Source organism: Limulus polyphemus, unplaced genomic scaffold, assembly GCF_000517525.1.
Source record: "Limulus polyphemus unplaced genomic scaffold, Limulus_polyphemus-2.1.2 Scaffold4832, whole genome shotgun sequence".
NCBI lineage: Eukaryota > Metazoa > Arthropoda > Merostomata > Xiphosura > Limulidae > Limulus > Limulus polyphemus.
Window position 1 is genome coordinate 48,533 of NW_013670442.1, and position 1,259 is coordinate 49,791.

Here is a 1,259-nt window from a genome sequence, read left to right on the forward strand (position 1 = left end):
TCACACTTTAGTAGCCGCAAGTACTGTAGCTCAGGTGAAGAAACCCAGGTTTGTAGCTGGAGACGGGGGAGATTTGGATGTGGAGTGTACCCTGGAGGATGAGCTGGCTCCTGGAGAGTACATCAACAACTGTGAAAGTACTGACCCTGAGTTACAGACTGTTGGGTTTTGTTCCTACAGAATTGTCGTTAAAGGTCAGCTGTGTTTTGTTTAAAACGATAATATAAAAAAATGCTTTTGTTTTTTTGTGAAAAGAACCAAACTTCTTACATTATGTGTCTAGTTTGTAGAATTTAACTCAAGAGAAATTATATTACGTGACTAGTTTCGTATATCTATTTGATAGGACTAAGCTGAGTTTCTTGTTAATGTTATTATACCTGATATTTATTTTTCAGCACCACAATGTAACCGCCCACCAAGAGTGAATCATGGATCTATTCGGTGTACTCCCGGAGAGCATGGTGACCTTACCTCCGGGTCAGTTTGTAGTCTTCACTGTGACAGTGGATATGTCGTACCGGTCAGCCAATCAAAGTTAATATCCAGAATATGCCAGCCTAATTTACAATGGAATATCACCCAAACTCCAAAGTGTTTAAGTAAATATTCTCAAAAACAATGTTCGTTTTTATCTTTATTAGCTCTGCTTATGAAAAATGCTGTACTGAATAGGTTTTAAATTTTTGATGTTAAAATAATGTTTTTAAGATTTTGATCGTTTAAGGAATTAACACATAGTAAACACGTTTTCAAGTGTTTGGTGTTCCAGTGATCCTTTAAAGAGTTAGCAGTGTAATAAACACGTTTTCAAGTGTTTGGTGTTCCAATGATTCTTTAAGGAGTTAGCATTGTAAGAAACACGTTTTTAAGTGTTTGGTGTTCCAATGATTCTTTAAGGAGTTAGCCTTGTAATAAATACGTTTCCAATTGTTTGGTGTTCCAATGATCCTTTAAAGAGTTAGCCTTGTAATAAAAACGTTTCCAATTGTTTGGTGTTCCAATGATCCTTTTTATAAGTTAGCCTTGTAATAAATACGTTTCCAATTGTTTGGTGTTCCAATTATCCCTTAAGGAACTAGTAGTAATAAACACGTTTTCAATTGTTTGGTGTTCCAATTATCCCTTGAGGAACTAGTGGTAATAAACACGTTTTCAATTGTTTGGTGTTCCAATGATCCCTTAAGGAACTAGTGGTAATAAACACGTTTTTAATTGTTTGGTGTTCCAATTATCCCTTAAGGAACTAGTAGTAATAA

The 1,259-nt window shown here is 35.3% G+C and overlaps 1 protein-coding gene across 1 annotated transcript in view; it reads left to right on the forward strand.

Annotated features, from left to right (window-relative positions):
* LOC106471750 (sushi, von Willebrand factor type A, EGF and pentraxin domain-containing protein 1-like) overlaps positions 1-1,259 on the forward strand; it is a 46,128-nt gene that overhangs the window by 15,389 nt on the left and 29,480 nt on the right. The window contains exon 12 of the mRNA XM_022400356.1: positions 6-194. Within this exon, the coding sequence (XP_022256064.1) occupies positions 6-194 (189 nt within the window). The remainder of the gene's footprint in view (positions 1-5; positions 195-1,259) is intronic.